Source organism: Babylonia areolata, chromosome 18, assembly GCF_041734735.1.
Source record: "Babylonia areolata isolate BAREFJ2019XMU chromosome 18, ASM4173473v1, whole genome shotgun sequence".
Classification (NCBI taxonomy): domain Eukaryota; kingdom Metazoa; phylum Mollusca; class Gastropoda; order Neogastropoda; family Buccinidae; genus Babylonia; species Babylonia areolata.
Window position 1 is genome coordinate 15,703,603 of NC_134893.1, and position 24,881 is coordinate 15,728,483.

The following is a 24,881-nucleotide window of genomic DNA, read 5'->3' on the forward strand; positions in this document are numbered from 1 at the left end:
AGGATAAAGCTGAACGCTTTTATAACAAAGTTCAGCAGAGATGTTAAATGCGTATGTGGAGAAGCTATTTCAAGCAAACACATACTCTTTGAATGTCAGAGTCTGAAATCGTTTTTACCAAACTTCTCGGAAAATTCTTTTGAATGTATTTTTGACAATTTCAAGATGTTATCTGCTATTGCAGAAGGTTTGCTGCATAGTCCAATTGGACAATTGGACATTTGTTATAATTGTTACAGTTGTTTGATGTTAGTGTTTCCTTCTATATTGTGCCTATGTCTCCCCTTTTAATGTCTTATTTTTTCCAATGCTCTGTATCTTTCCCCACCACACACACACACATACGCGCACACACACATACACACACATCATTCATCACCCTCTGCCCACCACCACGCTCCGCCCTCCACCCCCACCCCCCACACCCCCCTTTTTTTTTTTTCCATCTAATATCACTTAAAGTGGAAGACGTTAAACTGAAGACTACTACTACTACTACTAACACACACACACACACACACACGCCAGCACACCCACGCATATATGTGAACACATATATGTCACAATCAAACAATCCTCAAGCTAGTCAGGTTGATGAGGTATACTCATGTCTAACCCGCAATGTATGTGTTTATCAGTACTGCTGGCATAACAATTGTATATATATGCACCGCAACCATACAGCTCACACCTTCAAACTGGATTTCCAGAAATTGGCAGTTGGAAACAGGACGTTGTAATCATGTTTATTATTCTATTCATTTATTGAAACAGGATGTATATAATAATGCTTAATCATACACTTATTATATCATTTTATTTATTTATATATGCCATGTGCATGTGCACCGCATGACAATGCAAAGAAGTAGTTGCCACCCTGAACAAAGATGTCTTTGTATCAAGAGCTGGATTTATCAGGAAAGTAAACACAAACAGAAAACTAAGCAATTCATGAAGCAATTTTTATTTCCCAATTCCAGGACAAAAAATGTGTATGTGAGAATAAAACAATTGTATTCAGCACCAACAAGAGGTGGCAGAATGGTTAAGATACTCATCTACCAATATGTGAGTCCATGAGGGTCTGGGTTCGAATCCGGCTTTCGCCCTTTCTCCCAAGTTTGACTGGAAAATCAAACTGTCTTGTCATTCGGATGAGACTATAAACCAAAGTCCAGTGTGCAGCAAGCACTTGGTGCACTGAAAAAGAATCCATGGCAACGAGAGTGTTGTTTCTTGGCTGAATCATCTAGAAAAAAATCCACTTGGACAGGTACACAAATATATGCATGCACTCAAGGCCTTACTAAGCGCATAGGGTTATGCTGCTTGTCAGGCACCTGCCTTGCAGGTGTGTAGCGTATCTGGACTTGTCTGAACACAGTGACGCCTCCTTGAGAAACTGAAACTGAAACTCAACTTCTTCTACACATGTCCGTGTGTTTGTGAGGATGTGATGAAAAAGGTGATTGGAGATTAGCTCACTTTTTGATGAAATGGCTAAAATTTTTTTATTGAAGAAAAACAAATACTAATTTTTTTTTTTAATCCAAAATCATATTTGTTTTTTTATGATTTGTTCAACATGGATAGAATAAGGTATTTGAAGTGGCAAAACTTACCCTGACAGAAAGGTTGTTTTTTTAATGCTTCTATGTTCGTTTTCTTATCACTGAATTCATATATCTTAATGACTGTTGGAATCTTATTCCCAAAGTGAAATCACTGTTGTGATTTCACTCTCAGACCCCAAGTAGGCGTCAAAGGATTCAATGTTCTGAGACAAACCATAAGATTTCACATCATACATTCACTTATTTATGATTCTCCAAGTCACATTCACAACATGTATGGTACATGTATGTTCTGAGACAAACCATATAACTTCACATCATTCAGTCTTTTATTCATGATTCTCCAAGTCACATTCACAATATGCAAGGTACATTTTCACGGAGCAAACTTAATGACAGGCATATGTACAAAGATGTGCGGCTGGTTACAAGTGCAGTGTTTCAATGCAGTACTGTCCCATAGCTCTGCTTCCTTTGTCGGTGTTCCTCGTCATTGCCAGCTTCAGCAGTGGTGACAAGTCCTCAGTTGCATGGTTGACAAACTGTATCTGAAACCAGAAACACAATTTTTAGCAAAGTATAAGTGTATGCATGGGAGTTGTTTCCTGCTCATCCATTCACAGATACATTCACACACAAAAAAGTCACTGTTGCAATGGGATGAGCATGTTAGCAACATCACATCTAAGTTCACCCACCGCCCCATTCCTCCCAAATACTCTCACCAATTTTTCTCCCTGGATTAGCCTGAATCTCAGAAATAGCCTCTGAGGCTTTTCAAAGGGTGGATTCCGCCTAAAGGCAGAACGATCTCTTGCCTGTTGGATACATCATAACAAAAACTCAAAATGCTTGTTGAACACACCACACAGAATCCAACATGCAGGCAAGGTAGCATATGAAGCACCAGAAATGGTGTCTCTTTGAATTCTACTTCATATGCAGGACAGAATGTGTGGTTTGAACTTAAGATGAAAGTTCACTGCAGTCAGCTTTGTGATAAAACAAAAACTCTCACTGTCTGACAATTCTATACTACGTAGGCATTAACATCGGGTACCGCACAGATGGCTCACTCTTTAACCTCAGGAGGCTTCAAGCAAAAACCAAGGAGAGGACAGACACCGTCAACGACTTCCTGTTTGCTGATGACTGCGCTCTCAACGCTGCCTCTGAAGCTGACATGCAACACAGTGTCGACAAGTTCTCTGCCGCCTGTGACAACTTTGGCCTCACATTCAGCACAAAGAAGACTGAGGTGATGCACCAGCCAGCTCCAGGAAAGCCTTACGTTGAACCAACCATCTTCATCAACGGGCAACGACTGAACGCGGTGGACAAGTTCACATACCTGGGCAGTACACTCTCTCGCACAGTTGTCATCGACGACGAGGTGAATGCCAGACTTGCCAAAGCCAGCGCTGCCTTCGGCAGACTCCATAAGAATGTTTGGAACAGGAGAGGCATCACCCTGGAGACGAAGCTCAAAGTATACAAGGCCATAGTTCTCACCACACTGCTCTATGGATGTGAATCATGGACGGTCTACAAACGCCACACCAAAAAGCTGAACCACTTCCACACCACCAGCCTCAGAAAACTTCTCGGCATAAAGTGGCAAGAGAAGATCCCTGACACAGAGGTGCTCACTCGTGCAAACTTGCCCAGCATCTACACCATCTTGATGCAGGCCCAGCTGCGCTGGGCAGGCCATGTAGTTCGCATGCCAGACCACCGGCTCCCCAAAAAACTGCTGTACGGCGAACTCCAACATGGCAAGTGCTCCCACGGAGGCCAAAAGACACTCTGAAAGCTTCTCTGAAGGCCTTCAACATCAGCCACGACACATGGGAGCTGAATGCAATGGACAGACGAAAGAGGCGTTCAGCTGTCCACAAAGGCGCCAAATCCTGTGAGGCCAACAAAATCGCCGTGCCAGCACCACCATCCCCTGTCCACACCTTCCGGGCGCAGATTGGCCTGACCAGTCATCTGCTCACCCACAGAAACCAACCCACCCACCCCCAGGATTACTAGATGGTCCTCGTCGATCCCGACGGACGAACCACACAAATGGCACAAGCCAATTATCCCCCTTTCGCACCAGTTCCCTATTCTATCAATCTTTTTCATCTATTTTACTTTTGAATCATTGCTCGATTTTTGATACTCCTTTAATTGCACCTGAACATCAGAAGCAGAGCTGGTGAGAAAAGAATGACATTCTGAAGACATTGTGTGTTGTCTTTTTCACCAGCCCTTAAACCAACCTCAAATATTTCCTTGTTTTTGTTTGCACCTGCCAGCAGGCCAAAACATACGAAGGAGGACAACCATTACAAGACATTTTAAAAAAAGGACAACAAATTCTGTTTAATCATTAACCAGATGTCAAACTCATCCACATAATGTACACAGGAAAATGCATACATTCCATGTGTCCATCTCTCTGCTAAGAACATGTCTTAACTTACATTAAGTTCCTCTTCTTTGCTGAACTCGATGAGAAGTTCATGTGCATCTTTTGAGATGATCAGCTGTGTGGAATGGGCATCAATCAGGTGTCCTTTCCACAATGCCAACTGCAAAAGGTTCAGACAGGATTCGTTAATGCCTAAAATCAAATCAGTGTTGACACACCTATCCATTACTATTATTGCAAACATTCATTCATTCAACCAGTTGAATGCAAGAACTCAGCATTCCCCTTGTTCTCACTCCACTTCTCAGTTTCATGGGTACAAAAGTGTATATACATGTGGGTGTATGTATTATATATTTGTGTGCGAGTGTGTGTTTATGCACAAGTGTATGTACACATACATATGCAAATGTGTTTACAGTGTATACATTGTATAAGTGTGTGTGTGAATGTGTGTGTTAACCATGTGAGTGCATGTGTATGTACATGTGTAAATGAACATTGTTATTTGTGTATTTGTTTGTGTTATGTCATGTGTATGTGTGCAGATCTTTAAATATACAAGTCACATATCCATTTTATAATTTTCCTAGCTGTAAACAAAACTGTTAAATGTGGAAACTACAGCATGACTGAGAGATACTTGGATACAAGTCACTTAAACCAATCACATTCAGACCAGCTCAGTATAAGTTATTTCAGATGCTATAATGAATGGATGAGTGATAACTGAAGTCCTTTTTACTACTACAGCATGACCATGTTTTTGTTAAAATGCTTGTTTCAAATTATTAGCATATATATCTTTTCTCTCTTTTTTCTGTACTCTATTAATTATACAGCAATGACCACATTTGTCATAGAAATTGCATCAAACACTAACAAACTGAAATATTTTCAATACAAACACCAAAACTTATCATTACCTGGTCCACATGCTTTTGGTCTTGTGAAGTCCTCATACTGTGTAGAATGTACTTGAGTAAATCCTGTGACACATTAAAAAATCAATCTAATTGTCAGTTTCAAGTTACGTTCAGAATAATACACTGAACTACTACAACACTCAAATAGTACAGCTTCTGATATACATCCACAAACAAAAATTCATAAAAACCAACTTCTTAGCAAACAACTTCCAGTCAGATCACGGCCAAATGGTACTGCTTCACTACTGAACAACAAAATATTATTCAGAGTGATTCTGATCTTGAATATAACAATATTTCAGAACTATCGTCATAAATATTCAGACCTGTGAGCAATTTGTGGTACAAAACATTTGATATAGTGGAGTTTTCCAGTTTTACTTCAAGTAAACATCGAAAATAAACCAAGTTGGAAGGAGTACAGAATGCAATAATTACAGAGCTGAAAAGGTTGAAAACAACAGAAAATTCATTTCAAAAGCTTGCTTTGAAGCAGGCAACCATCACATCCATGGAAGATGCCTAAAAAGATAACTCACCAGCACCAATACAAATGGCAGTTTCTTCAAGCTGCTGACAAGGTAGATTTCATCATAGGGTGCAACGAGGACTTGATCCCTGAGTTTGGTTAAAGAAATTCATCTGAGGCTGTAGATCCATGAATGTTTGAAACTAGAAATACAGAGTGTTTCTTAATCAGATATTCTTTTAATTAAGAGATTATAAGTTTGGATTAAACTGAAAGAAAAATGAGAAATCAGGACTGTTCATATGTGGGGCAATTTTTTTTACATGTCAAGATCTTGTCAAGATTATAACAAAATTTTACCAGCTGCAACAGCCTAAAAACAGTAGGGAGGTATGGGGATTGGGGAGAGGGAGGGCGGGAAAAAAAATCTTCAAACAGAAGGTATCAATACACCGCAAGGTTCTCAACGCTACTTCAAAACAATCTCTGGAAACAGCACCCACCTTGAGAAAATTAGATACCAGATATGTATCCTACTAATTCTGGCCTGGAACTGATTATATTCTGTCTGACTCTTTGATCATATGACAAACTGCAGTCAATAACTTCAAGTCTTCTGGGACACAAATTCTGTAATTTGGTCAACAGAGTTTGACATTCATATATCATTATTATCATTTTTACTATTATCATCATTATCACTATCAGTTACAGCAGCAGCAGCAACAGCAGCATCAGTAGCAGTAGCATCAAAATTACACTTTTTGTGATTCAGGCTGATTTCCTCATATAACCAATGAAATCTCTGAGAATGGGGTGCCCTGATACTGAGACAGAAAGGCAAAACAAAACTGGGTTAAACTGATTTTTTTTTCTCTCTCCAAGCTATGGTTTGTTTTTTCTGGGTTTTTTTTTTTCTTTTTCTCAAACTTCAGTCCTCTAATAGAGGGTGAAAACAGATAAACTAAATGCTTGACACAGAAAAACCTGAATATGTGAATATAGAAATGTCTCTAAATGCCCACAGTGAAAACTCAAACAAAACCCTTATTTGAATTTCAAGCTTTAGAAGGATACACAAATGCACATCTAGCTCTTGAAAAGGGACAGGAAGATGCATCATCAGCGTGCCTGCTGGAGTCAGGAGGCCCACCATCATCCAGTGCCTTCTGCATTAACTTCTCTTCTGTGCTGAAAACAACATTCACAGAAACATGTATATATGCAGTGTCACTCAAAATACTGATTGACGTCAATATTTCAACCTCCTCTGTCTCTTTTTTAACAAAATCTCTTCACTGAAAAATTGTTCTTAAAATTACACACAAACATTCAGTACCCAGCAAAAGTACAAGAATATTGACAGTGCCACTGAGTGTATCCGACTTAACTGAAACTACAGAACATGAGTTATACATACTCCTTACAACCTGCTGCTTCATATCATTTTTGAAAATAATAATGATAATTTTCAAACTAATCGAAAGCTGTAGTCAGGGACTGGAATCAATATGACTATACATATTTAGAAAACCTTTCAAACTGAAAACAGTGAAATACTAAAATCACTTGCACACATACCAGCACATATCCCCCCTTCCACAAACTTGGATGACGCAACAATCCTACACTCACATTTTCTTTTAATATTCTCTTAATTTCTATCAGCAGCTTAAGCAGGCTCTATGAACAGGGAGGGTACCTTCGTATATTTTGCCTTTGTAGCACCATGGAATATGAAAGATGTTTAAATGTGTGTGAACACAAATGTCAACTGCATACACAATTGATTACACAATATAAATGGGGTGCTTGAATCAAGTCTTCTTCTTCTTCTCCATGGGCTGTGACTCCCACATTCACTCATATAGATGAGTGAGCTTTTACATAAATGACCATGTTTAACCCTGCCATGTTGGCAGTCATACTCGCTTTTCAGGGGGGGTGGGGGTGGGGGTGAATGCCAGGTATGTACTTGTTTCCATAAGCAACCGAAATCTGACATGGATTACAGGATCTTTAACAAACGTATTTGATCATCTGCATGCGTAAAAATGAAAGGGGATCAGGCACTTGGTCTGCACATACATTTATTTATTTACTCATCTATTTATTTATCAATTATTTGCTAATACATCTTCCTATGGCCCATATTCATGAAACTGTATGCACTTTACCTGGGAGATTGGAAAAACCTCTACCCTTTACACACCAGGTGCCGTGACTGGAATTCAAACCCAGGACCCTCAGATTCAAAGTCCAATGCTTTAAAGATTTAAAGTCCAACGCTTTAATCACTCAGCTGTTGCGCCCATCACTGAATCAAGTGAAGTGTATATGGTATAGCAAAGTGTTACATACAGGTGACAAGTTTTTTTGTCACTAGGAAACTAAGACAGTAATGGCATGCATTCTAACAATAAGCACAACTAATCACACAACAAGAATAATCTCACAGATCAGGCTTTCAACCATGTCACTGACTTAAGAAGAATGACATGTCATCACGGAAAAATGTCATCATATCCCCATCATCACCAAACCATCAAAACATAGATCCATTCAAGTTGTACAGTCTGTTTCTCTTCAGCAAACTGCAGGATTATGGCAATGCCTAACACACAGTAGGTAAAATAATTATGTTTCTATTTTCACAGTTACTTACACTAATAGCCTTTAATATGACCATCACATTGTCATGCATATGTCACACAAAGGTGATCCCTTTCAAAAGTGAAAGGCAATAACCCAGGGTAGCAAACAAAATGAAACATTCACATATGAGCAGTAACCAAGCAGTTAATCTTTTCCAGAAGCATCTGCGCAATCAAGGAAACTAAGGAGACTATGGATAATGTATTAAAGTGTTCAGAAAATATGACACTCACCTGAGAAAGCACTCCAAAGCAATGACCAAACAGTCTTCAGGTATATCTTTCCCTGGCTGGCTTGTTAGCGCCTGGTATATCATCCTCACTTCTTTTCTCTTGGACAGTGTTTCAAACACCAGCCTAATATTTCTGAAACACACACCACAACCGTGTTTACTGTTATCAGTTTTAACACAATGAGTAAGCAGACTGTGTCTTAAACCATTTCATGAAAGCTATATAGGTCTATGATATTCAGAAGCATTAAATAAATCAGTAAGTTTTTTGTTTTGCTTTTTTTAATAATAAAGATTAAATGGTACAATAAATAGACATTTATCACCACAACTCAGGCAAACATACTTTTGTTTTTAGGCAACAGTCCACACTGAGTGTTTTTATGTTCCTAAACCCACTGGGACTCTGACATGGACAAGGGAATTTTCACATTGGGGTTTTCTGTTGTGTGTTTATAATATAAGGTGGCTCAGGCACCAATGAATCAGCACTGTCTTAAGTTGACCAGTGTGATCAGCATCTCCTCCAATTAAAATGACTGGGTAGCACCAACAAGGAGGAATTTTGTTTAATGTCCCGTCACACATATCGGTGATCAAAGACATTTTGTTAAAGTATTACTGTATACATTTGAGTATTATCATTTAGAAGGGGTGCGGGATGTGAATGAATGGAGAGTTGGGGGAAACTGGGCAAATGAGGGTGAAATGAGGGTGAAATTTGAAAAAAAAAAAATCTAAATACAATTACAGGAAATTACTTAAAGGACTCTGTAAAAGAGAAGTCATTAAACTAACAAGTAAAACAACTGATAATAATGCAAAAAGTCAAAAACATCAATGTTCTCAGTCACTTGTGAAGACACACTTTCGTGTACATAAGGCTTCATCAAGCTACAGTCAAAAATTATATGCTTAATTGTCAGGTTACTAAAGCATATGCACTTGACATCAGAACAATACTTGGTCCGTAATGAATTTGATAATAGTCTGAGAGTTAAACTCAGAACTGGTCTGCGAATCGGACCAAAGTCTGAGAGAGTCAACTGATGAGGTTTTAGAGTTGAATGAAAGCACCTATAAAAGTCTCTTTCTAGTATATTACTTATTTCCTTGTATGACAATGGGCAATATACTTTTATACTATCTGTATAATTCTTTGCTCCCCTTTTTGCTGCTCTGTCTGCTTGGTCGTTATAAAGGAATCCAATATGGGATGGTATCCAACAAAAGTCAACATCTGCACCCTTCGCAAATAGGGAGTGCAATAAATACCCAATTTCAAATAATAAATCTTCCCTTTGATTACCAGTATTCTCAAAAAGGAGCAAACTTTTTAAAACAGACTGAGAATCAACACAAAATAGGATATTACTTATCATCACTGGTATTTGAACAAGATGATTTAAAGCCATAAGGATGGCCACCAATTCAGCTGTAAAAATTGAAAGTCCCTTTCCTAAATAATATGATTTTTCTGTTTTTAGGCCAGGAATGACAAAAGCAGATCCCGCACTGCTATCATCCAGAACCGAGCCATCAGTGTACACTTTTAAATGATTATCAAAATTTTCTTCTAATTCAATTCTGACAGATGCTGCTACTATATGTGGAGATTCTCCTTTTGTTGTGTCAGAAGCACATATGCTGACGTTTGCTTTTGTAGCACCAACAAATCAACCTCTCAATCTACCATTATCAAGATTTGATTCAAAAATGTGTCAAACCAGACAAAGCATTCCAATTAACTTGCCACATTAAAATTGCTGTGTTCTTTCACACCTATTGTCACACAAATAGAAAACGCTTAAATTCCTTCCTAAGTTCTATCTTGTACATGTCCTTTTAGCAATAATTTTTTGTTTGTTTGTTTGTTTTGCTTTAAAGAAAACAATAGAATTACCGAGGTGAAACACACTGCTGTGTGATCAAATATTCCACTTCAGCAGCTGGCCAAAACTTTTTTTCCTCACAGCAGCGCTGTATGACAGGAGTCATGTCCCTGAGGCAGGCCCATGTCCCTCCTCCTGGGCCCTTGGCTTTCAATAAACCAAATTCCCTTTTGAAAGAGGTCTGGCTTGATGTCTGGTGAAGAACAGCATCAGAAGTAGATCGTGAGGCATGATAAGTCAGATGAAGAACAGTATCAGAAATAAATAATGAGAAATGATGATAACCCAGATGAAGATCAATATCAGGAGTAGAGTGAAGCATGATAACCCAGATAAAGAACAATATCAGGAGTAGAGAGTGAGACATGACAACTCAGATGAAAAACAGTATCAGAAGTAAAGAGTGAGGCATGGTAACTCAGAAAAGAAAACAATAAGGTAGAATGGAAAACAGACTGTCACAGTGACAGTGTCAGACCAAGGCAAATTTTACATTTGATTACTTATTTTCAATGTTCACACTGATTTCTGTCACTTCTACCACTCCCTTGAATAAAAAAAACAACAAAAAAAAACAAAGATCTGTACACTGCTCCATACACAATGTGTGTGTGTGTGTGTGCGTGTGTGCGTGTGTGTGTGTGTGTGCGTGTGTGTGTGTGTGCATGTTTTAGCACACACATGTGCATTCATGCGTGTGCGTGCGTGTGTGTGACAGAGAGAGATGGAGAGAGAGAGAGAGATTCTGAACTACACATCAACTATGGAATGTCTTTCCATCATGTGTAATGCATGCATGTCTAAATCAAAAACTGACAAACATGAATTATAAAAATCTTTGGTGTACCCATCACATGGAAACTCACCTTCACAGGATCTGCCAGATTCTGCAAAATGTTTATCAGCTCCTTGTCATCCTGTTCAGAACAATAAAATAAAATGTTAACCTCAAGCATTAATTTCATTTAAAAAAAAAATTTTTTTTAAAAATTTTTCCCCAATTCCAATGCCCTGAAATAACCAAGCAAACAGTTCTTCCATCACAATATTGCAGACCCACTAGAAAGGTTGTAAATTCTGATTGGTGAAAATAAACTATATATAAAGACTGGGGAAAAAAAATTGAAATTACTAAGGTGCTTTGAGCTTATTTTGTTACTCAAATGAAGCATTTAGTTGTAATACAATAAGCTGAATAACACAGATTTCAGACTTCTTTGTTTCAATACTAGTGGGCCAGATACACGAGTTAAGAGTTTAGTTCGGGACAACATGGGTAAATGAACTGGTTCACCACAAAATTAATGGTTATTTTCAAAATTAATGGGCCAGGAAAAACAACCCCTCTGTCATTGACACATACAATTTTGACATGACCCATTGATGTGGCAGCCAATCACTGAATCAGTCACTTGACTCATTAACTTTTCATAAAATTGGTTATACAAAAATGACTTTTGTAGATTTCTCTTATTTTCCTGCAAAACAGTTTCAAAATCAGAAAATTATTAATACATATAGTCTTTACTGTTGTTGCTCTGCTGCTGAACATTAAGCAGGCAAACACTATGGGATATATTTTTTTTTAAATCAAAACTTTGTACAGTGCCCGGAAACTAAAAGAGGTAAGTTTACACAAAGGCATTGTTGCTTACAGTTACAAATTGTGAACTGCAGTGGAATACAGTGCCAGTTTAACTTTTTAATTTCCTGCCGGACTCCTCGGTTTAGGATGGCTTCAAACTAAACACATGTTGAACATTTTGCAGTGAGAAATCATCAACCGCATCATGAAGCATACAGCCAAAATGTGCTGCCTAATATCAAGAGAGACTGAATGGGAATTCAGAGCAGTTTCAATCTCTTCCATTCTACAAGCGTATGGATTTTATGAATCTGACAGATTTCTTCAGCATTCTTAGCAACTTAACTGTTTACTTCGTTGACTTTATGTAGGAATATGACCCTTTCAAGAAAAATTGAGATCCAATCAAGACATGCACAAGCATACTGTAAAACGCATGACCATTTTTATTTAGTAAATTGATTAGCCATACTTTGTTTTTGGGGTATGTTTGTGTTTCCATAACCCAACTTACATGTACCGACAGAAATACTATCATCTTTAAAATTAAAGTGCATTTGATCTTCTTCCTGTGTATACACTTGAAGGGAATTAAACAGCTTCATACATCAGGCCTATGGATTTTCACAAATCAGAGGAAAGTGCTCTCCAAAAGCAATAGTATTACTATTAGACTAAATCTAATGCAAGTGACAGTTACACTGTAGATCTGATGTATTTCAGCTGTTCTGCTTTCTTTTTGTTTCTACTTTCTTTTACCTTTGTATTATGTGGACTTTAATGTGAACATGCTGAATGTTTCAACAAGGTAGAATAAAGTTATGAAATGATTATGCAGTTACGATTAAAATACAGACAATACAACTTAAAACATGAGCTTGATGAAGGAGTAGTCCCTTGCAGTTCAAACCACTGGCAGTGAGACACCCAAGAGAAAAACTGGCATTTTTGACTGCCCAACTGCTCATTAAGTGTTATTCTGGTGGTGTCTTGTAATACAGTGCTCTATCTATTGATCCTTACCGGTGTAGTTTCCCCTCATTTTCCTGGAATGATAATCCCCATCAGCTGTATCACCTGAGGTGGATGCTGACATTAAACCTGAGTGATTTCTAACTTGTAAAACTTTTTACTAATGATATCCCAGTTTGACAGATCTTTCGATGTTTCATTTCCCAATGTGACATTTATTAACAAATTTGTCACGAGTTAGGCTTACGCTAACGATTTATAAGTATATTCTGTACTGTGTATACGTTTTTAATCTGTTTTTTAAAAGAAAATGTTTTATCCATTGTGCTTAGTGGGATTGACTTTAATCAGAGATTAGCAATGAGGAATAGGCATCAAAAAGAAACTTATTCAAAAATAAAGAAACAAAAATATAAAGAACACGTGTGTTTGAACGCAACTACTTGACATGGAAAAAGACGCCATCAAAGTTGTAACCAGAAACCTTTAACCGTCTTTAAAAAAGTGCTAGGGTGAGAGTGCTATATCAACTTTTGTAGTTTCGCGTAAACTTACTGCCGGTCGAAGAATATGAATTTCGTTTGTGCTCGATGCCATCGTGGTTTTCTGTCTGTTCCGAAAGCGGAAGTCTGGTAAGAATAACGTCCCTTCATTTCCGGTGTTCCGAATCATAATTATTGCCCACAATCTAGTGTTGTCCCGGACATTTTGGGGCGAACTGAACAGTATTTTATGTATATGCACCCGTTCACATTAGGTTTCCCTTTTAATTGGTTGGCAAATGTTTACATATGTAGGAAAATCTGTCGCAAGAGTCCACTGACTACAAGTGAAGTCAGAATCAGTATCAGTAGTTAAAAGGGAGCGTGTGATATTCCCCCGTGTCGATACTCCTCCGTGTCAATACTCCCCCGTACACACACACACGTGTGTGTGTGTGTGTGTGTGTGTGACTGCATTCGGACATAGACACTAGAAGATACTAGTGTCTTTGATTCGGACAAATATACATCTGCCAAGCAGATGCCTGACCAGCAGCGTAACCCAATGTGCTTAGTCAGGCCTTTAGAAAAAAAAAAGAATAAATGATGAAACAAATAAATAAGTAAATGAATACTTAAATTTTTTAAAAAATAGAATAATATTGATAATGAATTTCAATTTCAGTTTCTCAAGAAGGCTCACTCGTGTTTGGACAAATCCATAGATGTTACACCACATCTGCTAGGCAGATGCCTGACCAGCTTCTAACCCAACGCGCAGTCAGGCTTTGAGTGTATGTATACTATATAATTATATTCTGTACCTATCAGAGTGGATTTCTTCAACATAATTTTGCTAAAGGACAACTCTTTTGATGCCATGGGTTCTTTTTCAGTGTGCGAAGTGTGTGCTGCACTTGGGACCTCAGTTTATCATCTCATCTGAATGACTAGACGCTCAGTTTGATTTTGGTATTTGGGAGAAAGGGTGTGAGCGGGAATCAAATCCAGACCCTCATGGACACTGTCTTGGTGGATGAGCATCTTACCAATTCTGCCACCCTCCTCAGCTAAGTTTATGAAGGGGGCATCACTACATTGAGACCAATCCATATAAGCTGCACATCTGCCAAGCAGATGCTTGACCAGCAGCGTAACCAAACGTACTTAGACGTGCCTTGAGGAAAAAATGATGATAAAATATTTGTATTTGTATTTCTTATTATCACAACAGATTTTTCTGTGTGAAATTTGGGCTGCTCTCCTTAGGGAGAGCGCGACGCTACACTACAGCGCCACCCATTTTTTATTATCAAAATATATATATAAACAAACAGATAATAAAAGAAATGAAGAAGAATAATGATGATAATAAAATGTAAGTACATTACAATAAATATAGAGTTGGGAAAGATAAGAAGGCAAAAGACTGAAACTGAATCTAATGGTAAGGATTTGCTGTGGATAAACAGCGATGTAGTGAGGGCACCATTCAAAACCTAAACAAGGGGTAAAATACAAATTTGGTGATTTGGCCATCCTGGAGCATTATATCACCCTAAAATAATGCCAAACCCAGTAGGAAAACCCTGACCAAGGACCTATCAACTTTTTCTTTCCTTTTGTGTGTGCTGTAAATGATTTCATTACTAAGAGTATATGGACATAACTGCACTCCTTCAGTAGAATTGATGCTAGGCTGTCCTCAGTTGGTCCAATGCCCTTGTTGCATTTACTCCATGTCTGCATTGAGCGACCAGTTTTTCATTTCCCATGTCTGGTGGTGTTTGGATGTTTGCACAAAGTATGACAGATCTAACTGGTCTCCATTTTTCATTATTTCTTTGCTGTTGGGATACATGTTGATTCTTTCCCACAGGATGGTATTTGATGTTGTTTCTGGCCATCCAGTGCTTAAAATGTGTCTCCAACATCTGTTGATGAAGGTCCATTTTGTTTGTCAGTATTCTGACTTTGTTATTCTCAAAACCTGTGATCCATACAGAAGGTCAGACTTCACATAATATGTTGTTGAAAATTCACTGATGGCAGGTCATGGATTAACTTTCCTGTCTGCTTTTGCACTGCTCATTGGTGACTGGACAATACTGTGGTTAAAGTTCTCGCCAAACTTCTCTTCCTGGTTTACAGCTTAGATCACCTTCTGCTGTAGTTGTTTCCCCCGTCAGTGATGATGGCCTATATTTCTGTGCCCATTCTTGACTGGGTGTTGTGATAAGCACTTTGCAATCTGACAAGTTTGACTATATGATGCATGCTTTTATAACCTCACCCTGATCAAATATTTAATCAATTTTCATCATACAAAGTGAATAATTTTAGCTGATATCAAAATTTGTGTTGAGTAAGTTCAATGTCACTCGTGTTTGTGGTTTCCATTACTTGCTGTGGGTTTATTGTTGCTGTTGGTTGCTGTCTTGTCTACTTTCAGTTTGTGATTTACACTCTTTACTGTTATGTGGAATGTAAAACGTGAGTCCTGCCGATGCATAACTAAATTTCTTTATTGGACTAATAAACTTATTTATTGATAAATTTTTTGCTCCTTGTAGGGGATCTGGATCAATCTCTTATCTAATGGAATTATTGCCATCTGATGTTATAGAGCAAAAATCCCATGATTTTAGACGATAGACAATGTGTTTTGTTTTGGTGATTCTATTTTCCCATGCAGGTTGCTTATTGGAATCTGAGGAACCACTTCAGACTCAACATAAAAAGAAAACTTTAGGAACTTTGAATATAATAGCTATGGAGTGTTAGATTAACAATGAGCTCAGCAATGAAAATACAATCCCTCTGTGTGTGTGTGTGTGTGTGTGTGTGTGTTCACATGTATGTATATATATCTGTAGGAAAGCTTGAGCAAAGACAGGGCTGAATGTCAGCATGAACATAACAAGAAAGGCAAAGCCTTTAAGACTCACTTGTGATACACACTTAAAGAAATAATGATAATAATAATAACAATGATCCTATATATTTTTTTAAGTTGAAATGTGTTCTCAATTCATTATCATGATTATATCCACTGGGCAACTTTCAGTTTGAAAAAAAGAAGAAAAAAAAGCTTCAATGCAGATTTGAACCATGAATGTTTGGGTAGAGAACGAGTTGTTTTATCCACTGCGCTAATGTGGGTTCGTTTATGATGTTCAAAAATTATCATTTGAGCAAGTTCTTTTAGCGGAATAAATCGACAATTGTAAACAAAGTGATAACGCCGTTTAAATCATGTTAATTTTGGTTATCTCAGGCAATTAAGAATTTCTTTCAAGTCCGAGGTCAAGTAGACGTTCCTATCACCTCAAATATGGCACTGCAATATATGTCTATTTTTACAGATCTGCAGAGATCCCTGTTTAACAAGCTTGTTTTTTCACTCACTGAGAAACTATGACACAGTCTATTCAATTTGTTATTTCTCTTTTCTGTTCATTCTAGTTAATTCAGTATCCACTTTAAAACATTCTATTGCAGTAAACACATCAATGATTATTTAAGAAATTCTTTTAATTCGGCAGTAAAGGAGGCGTTGCCATCGTGTCAGGCTTTGCAACATATTTTGTCAAGATCTGCACAGACCAGTCCAGACAAGGTTGGCCGAAACTCCATGAAACGGTCGACTCAAATTTTCTTTTATGTTCATCCTAGTTAATTCAGTGTCCACATAAGAATATTCATATACAGCAAACACATCAATAATGTAGTTAGTGTCACTATATGTGTTCTGTCCTGAATGTGTATTTCTTTTAGTTGTGAACAAGAAAAACAAGGTCATGGCATTTACTTACCAGACAATCCGACATCAACAAAATAAACCGTTAATTATTTGGAAATACGGCTAAATTCGGGAGATGTATACCTATTATTGGTATGACTGTGAAGATTTTTTTCCAACTTTTTCAGCCAAATTTGGTATTGGCAGACAGAGTTTTTCCAGAGAAAATGACAAGGTTAAAGTTTACCACGGACACAGACACACAAACAACCAAATACTGGATTATAACATAGACTCACTTTGTTTACACAAGTGAATCAAAAACTAAGAACTCAGAATCTTCCCAAGCATTCAAACTGATCAGTTAATATTTTGTTTCTGGTGTATTTATTTTCATTCAAATGAATATGAAGAATTAATATGAGATACTGAATATAGTTCTGATTATTAACATAAATCATTATTATCAACATCCTAATATTTGTCACTAACACTCACAGCATCACATATTTCATGAAAGGAAAAAACTTAAATTTGGCAGATTTGACATTTGATTTTGTTGCTTTTTGTCAGCCAAGAGCACAGGGCTACATCGGGATAGCCTAACTACATGAAAAATTATATCGTGTTAAACACAAAACTGCCAAAAAAACAAACAAAAAAGAAAAACACCTGCAAAACAAAACAGTTCATGATGCATCATCTTTACTATTGAACTCATCAAGGCATATAAGACCAGGCTGTACAGCTGTACTCAGGACGTCAGCCCTCCTACTTTACACAAGATTACAAAAAATTTGCAGAAAAAAAATATATATCAAAAAATAACTTCAAAGCCACACAAAAAAACACTTCGAAAGGCCAAAAAGGCAAATAACATGCAGAGTGGACAGCTAGCGCACATCCCAGTGTTTACAATATCACTACTCAATTGCCAGAGCAAAAATGCAAAACAGAACACCATAGACCTCAGAAAGAAAAAAAATGTGTTAAGGCTTGCTGGAAAAAAGAAAGGGCAACGGACTGGGAAGGCAGAAAAAGCATAAACAGTGGGGGAGGGGGGGAGGGGTGGGGGGAACAAGGCAGAATTCTGAGAAACAATAAGAGCAACAGAAAAGAGGAAGATTCCAGCACAGAATTTCTACAAGGCAGAGATTATATTTAAGCAAAGATCCCGACATGAAGCAGGGGGAAATAGGGCAGATGAAGCAGACATGTCAGTGTGCCTAACAAGTGAATGTCATCCTGATCCTTGTTAGTGACACTCACAGGATCATATATTTCAAAATCAATTTAGAAATAAACTTAAATGTGGTAGATGCAGCAGTGGACTTATGGTAATGCGCCTAAATAGGAAGCAAGTGTCAAGGGTTCAAACCATGAACCATAATTTTTACTTCCTCCTCCACTAGACTTAGATTGGTTGTTTGGGTGCTCATCCTCTTGATGAGGCAATAAACCAAACTCCCATGTACAGTGTGCATGTAAAAGAACCAGCAGCAATAAGTGGGTTGTCCCTGCCAAAATTCTGTAAAATAATTTACTCTGAATCTGTGACAGTAAAACAAAATTAAAGCTCTTGAAGTCAGAAAAAAATGGTGGTGCTGCACTGTGACAATGTGTTCTCCAAGGGAAATGCAGCCCAAATTTCACATAGAAATCGGTTGTGATAAAAACCTATGACAATATAGTAAAACTCTCATTAAAAAAATGTTTAACATTGCATTTCTGTATATAATCTGTATGTTTATTAGTTTCAATACAGAACAGTTATAGCATGAGAGGAAAAAACTTATTCAATCAAATAGAATATATTTTTTAAACACTGGCAATAAAAACAAAGTAAATACATTTAAACAAAGCATCTAAATGTGACCAGTACAAGTCAGCTGCAATAAACGGTATGCTACTGACCTCATTCCTGTTCATGCAATCAGAACACAATACACCTTTCTGTTAACTCACTCAATACGGCCAGTCCTCTCTTCTCCTCTACACAGACCCCTCGGATGTCCAGTGGGTGTCTCAATGATCCAACCTTTAGCTTCCGTCGTCAGAATTGTGGTATTCTTTGTCAACATTCACCTCTTCAGTGTAAGAGCCTTCCGCTTGTAATATTCTGATGGTGGTAATTGGGGAGAAACGGTGTTAACGTCTTCTCTTTCACCGTTCGTATGGAGAGAGTTAAGAGACCAATGTGTGTATTGTAACATTGTGAAATTTAGGTAGAAACGAGGAACACATTTCTTTGAAACCTGAGCAGTCATGTCATCAGAACAATGGCAAGATGACATGGAAAGACAATAAACAACAGGACATGCTGACTAACAATGTCCAACACGTCAGGATAATTTTTAAAAGTCTGATATCATTCTGTCACAAACGTCCATTTCTAATAGCATAATTAAGGTATGAAAAAAGGAAATTTTCTTCCTAAAATTACGTTTAAGTAACATACTTATCGTGACTCACTAGTGCAGACTCCGGCAGGGGTCTGATTCCTGTCCTGTGCAAACTACTACCCGCCTATGCAGAGAAAACGAAAGTAGCTACGGCTGATAACCTCCCGAAGTAGGTTACCTCCCCTCTGCATCCCTGACTAGCGCCCTCTTTTGACGGCAGCCATCTTGACTCCTGCTCCTGTGCTTTGCATACGGCTTATGTTTCTTGACACAGCCAATCTCACACACACACACACAAAAACTGATCTCTTGCAGAGTATCTTCTAGTAATTTTTACCGACTGTAACCGAACTGGTAAGAATTACTAGTTCAAACTCTACAGGAGATTAATCTTTTCTTTCATGATGAAGGTTATAATCAAATAAAGACATATCAAACTCTGCATTTGTTTCACATCATGAATACATAATTATGATCACATGCAAAGGTAAACACAGTGCAAGTCCATGGTTGGGGTCACATTCAAGTTACTGAAGAGACTTCACAAAGCTCCTGATCTCATCATCCTCCTTCAGTCCAATGAACATACTAACTCTGCTTCCATCTTTGAATCCCATGATTGTGGGAACAGACTCAACCTGGAAAAAAACATATATGGTGAAAATGATGGACATATAATCATAGGAAACTCTCACACTTATGGGATGACAGCTTTAACTAAATTGTGAGCAGAAATATTGATCAGCTGTATGAGAGGGGATCAAAATGTTTCCAACCTGAACCAGAAGTGTTGCTGGATATATTTATTTATGAAGATGTTGCTTAAACAATTGCAAATTATACACAACAAATTAAATGAATAACAGTCAACATAAACACATTTTTAATATGGGCATACTGACAACATGTGTGCATGTGGTAATGTGCATGCATACACACCCCACAGAAAAAAAAAGTGATATATTTAAATGATTTTTATTTGTAGTTTTTTTGTTGTTGTTTTTTTTTCTAAATTCTATGTTCGACTGGTTTTCATTTGTGGTCAAAAAAAAAAAAGAAAAGAAAAAAACAACAGAACCATTCCGTTACTCTAAATCTTCTGGACCCATGAGTGATGACCACTATGCTCATCTGTCTTTGATATTATCATTTAATGCAATGCTGATATTATTTGATGCCAGTTAATACCACACAACTAAGCAGTGCCTCTCTGAAAAATGCAATGTTTGATGCATTCACATTAAATTCACATTTATGAACAGAATTAATGATAATTTCCTTACATTTAACTCCATGGCTATCTCCACAAGCTCGTCAATATCTACTTTGGCCAACAGAACTCGGCCTTTCTCTTCTGCAATGACTTGTTCCATTCGAGGTCCTAGCAACTTGCATGGTCCACACCAGCTGCAACAAACACATGAAGTCCTTTTTAACTCTTTCCTTTACAATCACAAATCTACGAAATAAAGTCAGAAGTAAAGTGATCTTCCTCAAATAATTCTACACTGTATATACACTATATGGAGTCATTCTGGACTCAAACCTCAGCATGCACGCTCAGGTAGTAAATCTGATACACATAGTCAATTTTGAACTTCATCACATTAACTCTATCCATCAGTACCTTTCTATTGAAACTACTAAAACTCTTATTTCTGCTTTTGTGTTGTCACGAATCAACTACAGTAATTCTCTTCTCATAGGCTGTCCACATAATCTTATTCAGCAAATTCAAAACCGTCAATACAATGTTGCCTGTCCGACTCTCAGAGTCCCACATACTGATCACATTTCTCCCCACCTCCGTATTCTATAGTGGCTCCACATTGAAACAATAATTAAATACAAAGTTGCGTGTCTCTGTTATTCTGCTTTCCACTCCGCAGTGTTTACACTCCCTCAAGAAATCTCCACGCTTCCTCTGACTGTTACCTTTTGAAACTTCTTTGTGTCAATACAGGAACCTATGGTCAACTTTTTTTCTTCTTTGCTGCTCCTCACATCTGGAACAACCTTCCTCATCATATCCGTGCATCTGATTCTATCTCTGGTTTTCACTCATCACTAAAAACTCATCTTTTTAAAACCTATCTATAAGCACTCTGTTTCCTTGTTCTACAACACCACCTATGTCAGCTCACTTTGGATGTATGAAGAGTGGGAGGGGGAAAGTGGGGGGGTGGCTGTGGGGAGGCTGGGGTAGGGGGGGTGGGGGTTGAGAAAGTGTGGTCATGAATGATTTATGTAATTTGTAATATTTTTCTTTTATGTAAAGTGCCCTGAGCTCTTAAAGAGAAAGGGCGCTATATAAAAGGAGATCATTATTATTATTATTGTCATCATCATTATTATCATTATCATTAAATCACCAGAGCAAGCAATACTGTTACAAAATCATGTATTTCATAAATATTTTAAACAGAAGATACTGAAGAACTAGGTTCTTGACAAAAGGAGAAGGAGTTTTTTTTTTCAGGGCAGCTTCTTTCTGTCTTAACACACTCTGGACGATAGAACAGCAGCATTCTGGACGATGGAACACTATAGTGATTTGGACAATAAAAAATTTGTCCACACTTTCCTCATGAGGTAGCATAAAAATCACAGCTACACTAGGCGAACATGTCAAGGGCTGAATGGAAAGTTTCTTCGTGGGGCTCCGTATCTATACACTTGCTGGCCAGCCATTGACCTTGGTACCCCACATGACAAACTAATCTGCATAGGTATTGAAAATGGCGTCGCAGGCGATACAAGTGGAAATTTTTTAAGTAAACTAGATCACGACAATGGTGTTTTACTGCTGCTGAAGTGATGAAATGCTTCAAACTGAAGGTTTCGACATCGACGAGGATGATGAAGACGTTGAATAAAGTATCTGCAATGAAGAAAGCTACCGGCAAGAAGGTACTAATAGTGACAGCTTCTGAGGGCTGTGAAGAGAGGGAGGGAGGTGGGCATACACACGATGTGAGGAGAGGGGTCAGTGGGTCAAGTAAAGGGAGTTTCATTCAGTTACTGTGTGTTTTGTATTTTCTGTGATTTTTTTCCTAACCCTAACAAATGGGTCATCTGCAGGGGAAAGCAAAAAACTATTCATCCGGAATTAAGCTAGTTATAACATTCTTTGTGTTGAATGTTTCTCCTATTTTCATCTTTGAATTTTTGTTGTTGTTGTTGTTGTTGTTGGTTTGAGAGAAATCGTTATTGGGTATCTTTCTGTTCCCTTTATATCTTTGTACAAACAAACAGGTTTATTTTCAATATATACCTTTCTTTAATTCATTCTGAACCCAAACAACAAACAGGTGATTACTTCTTGTAACATCAATTAAAACATTTAAACTGATGGTGGTACATAAAAAATATTTTTGTTGCATGAAAAATTTACTGTTTTGAGAAAAAATTATAATCTCTATTCTACAAATAATACTAAAAGAATCAACATATATTGTACCGCCACTGAAAAAATACCAATTGATTCTCTTTGCACTGCACATATACAAACACAAGAGTGTTAAATCACATACATGCAAGTACCAACACACATTGTCATGGGTCTGTCCACTTCAATTTTCTTTTATGCACAAACAGGTATTCAAAGGAAAAAAAAATTACTTTGCATGAAAATCAACAATGACAGGTTTCTTGGACTCAAGAACTGTCTGCTGGAAGTCATCTGCATCTTGTATATGCACAATGTCCAGCGTGGGTCCAGTATTTGTCATACATCGAACACTGGTCAGACGAGAGGCAAGGTCTTGACAGAGGACTGCATGGCGAGGAAGGAGTGTCGCTGATCTGGTCAATGGCAACACTCTGGAGGCATTGCGTAGGATGGGAGACAGTCTACGGAAGAAATGACGACTGGCCATTATTACCTGCAACAAGATTCTTGAAGATTGGGAACAGATTTCAAACAGCTGTATATGGGTAAAGTTTTATAAATGTTAACAATTTCTTGAGTATGTGTCAATTTCACGGTTTAAATTTACTGCTCTATCTTCCCATACACAGCCAAATCCTGTCTTGCTGTTTGTAGTCAATGAGCACAATCCGCAGGGAGCTATAAATATTAGGCCAGCATAAAGCCTCACACCAGAGGCGATCAAGCACTGCCACTGAAGTAAACTGGTGGAGCTCAGTGATATTATTATATATAAACAGGAACTCTCCATATCCAACAACTGGTAACAAAAACTGCTTTAACATGGAGTCAGGTTTAGAGAAACTGTCCCCATACCAATTCACCTCTCCTCTCCCCCTAGCACAGAGACCACTATCCCATCCCTTCTTGAATCTGCTGACAATGACCACCCTGACAGAGACGTAGAGGGGAATAAAACAAAGGTAACCATGACAGAGGTCATGACTTCTCAATTTTACACTGTCATTTGTTTGTCAGTATTCATTGTTGTGTACATTTGCAAGCTTTAACACAAATATGTTAAAAAAAACAACAACACTATTGCTGCAAAGAAGTCAATAACTGTCTATATTTGTCATATTTAATTGCAAAATTATCAGACATTATAAGTTTCTATCAGCCCGTTACCAGCAGCCATCAGCTGCAAGACTGAAAAGACTGAAATTAATCATTATTTCGATCATCACTCTAATATTAAACAGCAATATAATAATTACCACATTCACTCCCTTTCCTCATGAGGTAGACAATCATGAAATCATGATTCCCTTCACCCCCCGTTAGAGTCACCCTTGCCTCAGCCCTGTCTGGGCTAAGCCCTCATTATTGCCAGGCTACACTGGAATAACTGTTTCAGTACATACGAAAAATGAGTTCCTGAAATGATTGTCTTGTTTGCACACTAAATGGAAGTACATTAAATTTTGCTTGAATGATTAACTGCATATATATATTATTATTATAATAATACACTCAATAGAAGTACATTTGCTTGAATAATTATTAGTATGCTCAATGGTAATCCACTTGCTTGAATGATCAATAGAAACTGTCACTGACACGCGGAGCAAAAATTTTTAATGGCCTGTCCTGTAGCTGATTTAATTCTTTCACGTGGCTTTTACTAGTTCGCCCTCTGGACACTCGGAAATGGTACATGAACAAAAAAGGACCTGCTGTTATGATTGAGCAAAATGTCTGCTGGCCTGAGGTCATCATCGCGACCACGCTCGCGCTCTTGTGGAGCGCGCTGTACATTCTATTTACATCTGTTAACTAATTAAAACCATTAAAATGCTGCGTTAGCAGACAGCATGACGGCCATAGACATGGACCTTGAGTTTGGTTTCATCAACATTCTGGTAATTCGCCACTCACGTTGTGACACACATGCATGGATTATCACAGTTACTGAAATGGGACCATGTGCACACACACACACACACACACACACACACACACACACACAAAGCATCAATATAAACATTTAAGTACCGTAAATAGTTTTCTAACCCCCTTGTTGCTTTGTCACCGTCAACCTCTCCGAAGAGCAGTGCGCTTTACGTCACACACCGGAAATCGTCACAGAAAA

General features: G+C 37.9%; 2 protein-coding genes across 2 annotated transcripts; both read right to left on the reverse strand.

The window, feature by feature from the left end:
* Window positions 1–1,888: 1,888 nt before the first annotated feature.
* Window positions 1,889–13,355, reverse strand: LOC143291857 (nucleolar protein 11-like). The gene is made up of 9 exons (XM_076601974.1): window positions 13,289–13,355; window positions 11,043–11,093; window positions 10,188–10,369; window positions 8,286–8,417; window positions 6,475–6,588; window positions 5,468–5,546; window positions 4,926–4,988; window positions 4,052–4,159; window positions 1,889–2,125 (listed from the first exon to the last, which is right to left on the reverse strand). The coding sequence occupies exons 1-9, from the start codon at window positions 13,328–13,330 to the stop codon at window positions 2,003–2,005; spliced, it is 894 nt and encodes a 297-aa protein (XP_076458089.1). The 5' UTR covers window positions 13,331–13,355; the 3' UTR covers window positions 1,889–2,002.
* A 3,966-nt stretch (window positions 13,356–17,321) lies between these two features.
* Window positions 17,322–24,858, reverse strand: LOC143292510 (thioredoxin C-1-like). The gene is made up of 4 exons (XM_076602859.1): window positions 24,785–24,858; window positions 22,981–23,243; window positions 20,643–20,766; window positions 17,322–19,997 (listed from the first exon to the last, which is right to left on the reverse strand). Exons 2-4 carry the CDS (start codon window positions 23,235–23,237, stop codon window positions 19,887–19,889), a joined length of 492 nt encoding a protein of 163 aa, XP_076458974.1. The 5' UTR covers window positions 23,238–23,243; window positions 24,785–24,858; the 3' UTR covers window positions 17,322–19,886.
* Between the last annotated feature and the right edge of the window lie 23 nt (window positions 24,859–24,881).